The sequence below is a fragment of the Tupaia chinensis genome, unplaced genomic scaffold, assembly GCF_000334495.1.
Source record: "Tupaia chinensis unplaced genomic scaffold, TupChi_1.0 Scaffold000605_1, whole genome shotgun sequence".
In the NCBI taxonomy this organism is placed as follows: domain Eukaryota; kingdom Metazoa; phylum Chordata; class Mammalia; order Scandentia; family Tupaiidae; genus Tupaia; species Tupaia belangeri.
In genome coordinates, this window is record NW_006160123.1 from 240976 (window position 1) to 242976 (window position 2001).

General features: G+C 45.1%; 1 protein-coding gene across 1 annotated transcript in view; it reads right to left on the reverse strand.

The window, feature by feature from the left end:
• The window catches only part of CCNDBP1 (cyclin D1 binding protein 1), a gene marked incomplete at its 5' end in the record, with an annotated part of 14033 nt that extends 12193 nt beyond the window's left edge, over nt 1-1840 (reverse strand). The window contains 2 exon segments of the mRNA XM_014591677.2: nt 1411-1490; nt 1781-1840. Of these exon segments, the coding sequence (XP_014447163.1) occupies nt 1411-1490; nt 1781-1840 (140 nt within the window).
• Nucleotides 1841-2001: the final 161 nt, after the last annotated feature.

Sequence of the window (2001 nt, forward strand, 5' to 3'; positions counted from 1 at the left end):
CGAAGGTGTATGCATTTGGATACACAGATTGAGAAAGAGATTGAAACTAGTGACGAGGAAAGTCTAACAACACAATGAATCTGTCATTTGAAAATAACTTTCTTTATTCTAGCACTTCATTTCTGGGAATTTTTTTTTACCAATAATACACATGTGTATAAAGATCATATTGGGCAATTCACCATAGCACTGTTTGAAATAATTTCAAGTTGGAAACTGCTTAAATGTCCACAGAGTATTAATTAAACTATGGTTACATCCACTTTATTGAATACCATGTAGCTATTTTTACAAAGAACTCAGTAACTTTATACCTGCTAAGAATCAATTTGCAAGATGTATTATTATTTTTTTTTGAAGAGGTTTTTTTTTTCCCCCCCGCTATAGGGCGCGTGCGCTCCCCATACAGAGCGACAAGAGACAGAAAGCGAGAAATCACCCCCCAGGGGGGATGGTCACGCCGCAATCCCTTTTCCTCCATTCTCCTCTCGGGATCTAGGGCACGCGTGCACATGCGCCCGGCGTGAGTTTTAAGCCACCTGATCCGGGACATGAACCGCAGTCGACTACGTGGGAGTCCAGCGACATAGCCATTACGCTAACTGCTGGTTCCCTATTATTATTTTTTTTTTAAAGTGAGATCCAGAACAGTGTTCACGGACCTATTTCCTATTATTTGTGGAAAAGGTAGCAGACATATGCACATGAATGTACACAAATGTTTATATGCAAATGGAATACAAAAGAAAATGGGGAATGGGGACAAAAATGAGGAACTGGTATAGACAAATATTAATTTATTGGTTCACTTAACTAGTATATCTTTTTTTAAAAAGAATTATTTTATTCAACTTTATGATTATTACTATTATTATTTTATTTGACCAGAGAAAGACGGGAGGGGGGAGTGAGAAAGAAAGCTGCCAGGTTTGATTTTATATTATCAAAATATGTTTCTGGTTAAACACACAAAAAAAGCTCAGTACAAAAAGGTATTATGTAGTTGAATAGAAGAGGTGTAGCTTTGACATCAGATATTAATTTAAATTCTAACCCCACTGCTTATTTATCTTAACTTGATCCTTGGAGCCTGCTTGTTCATCTGTCAGATGGGGATCATGTCTGTGAAAACATCTAGCAAATTACAACCGCTTAAAACAATTATCAGAAAGGAAATAACCAGGCTAAACTTCAGGTCGAAATCTGGGTTGAATTTAGACCTGCTAACTCCCTGCAGGAACTGCAGTAACCAATTTGGCTTTCAGAGCAATCCTGTGAGGAAGAAATGTAATCTCACTTGACAGGTGGGAAAAAGAAATCTCCTGGACTCAATATAAAAGGTGGAAAGAAAATGAGAGGGTGCCTAAGGACTAAGAAAAGAGCACAGGATCACAACAAAATGAAGCTCACCTGTGGAGACGGCGGGGGAGGGCGAGAGAAGACCATGGTCAGGGTGGTGGCTTCCCTGGACACTTTCTCAGCCTCCTCCTCTGAGGGTGGGAGAGGAGACAAATGCCAACCTGTTAGCGCCGAAGGTTAAAGCCTGAGGCCGCAGCGCAGCACCGGCTTTGAAGGCGATGCATTCCCTCTCCACCCTCCCCGGGCCCAAACATCACAAAACACCTCCAAGAGTCAGTGATTCGAATCTTAAACCTCCCAGGTGCCAGGACAGATAAAGTGAGTCCTCTCACAGGGGATGCAGCGGGGGAGAGCTGGAAAGAAAGGGGTCGGTGGCTGGAAGAGGTGCGGGATTGCGGTCCCCGACCCGACAGGCACTCACTGAGTCTTCTCCAAAACACCTCCCGATTAAACTCCTCGGTGGTTTCCCGGGCTTCGCCGACTTGGCATGGTGGGAGGGGGCCGTCGACGGCAAAAGGAGAAACTGAAGTAAGCGGACGGCCCCGTCGCCCGGGCCCCGCCTCCCGCCGCCCCGCAGCCAGGCCTGCGCCTACATTCGGTCCCTCCCCTGCTACCCCCCGTCCTGCTGCGGCAGCTCCCACG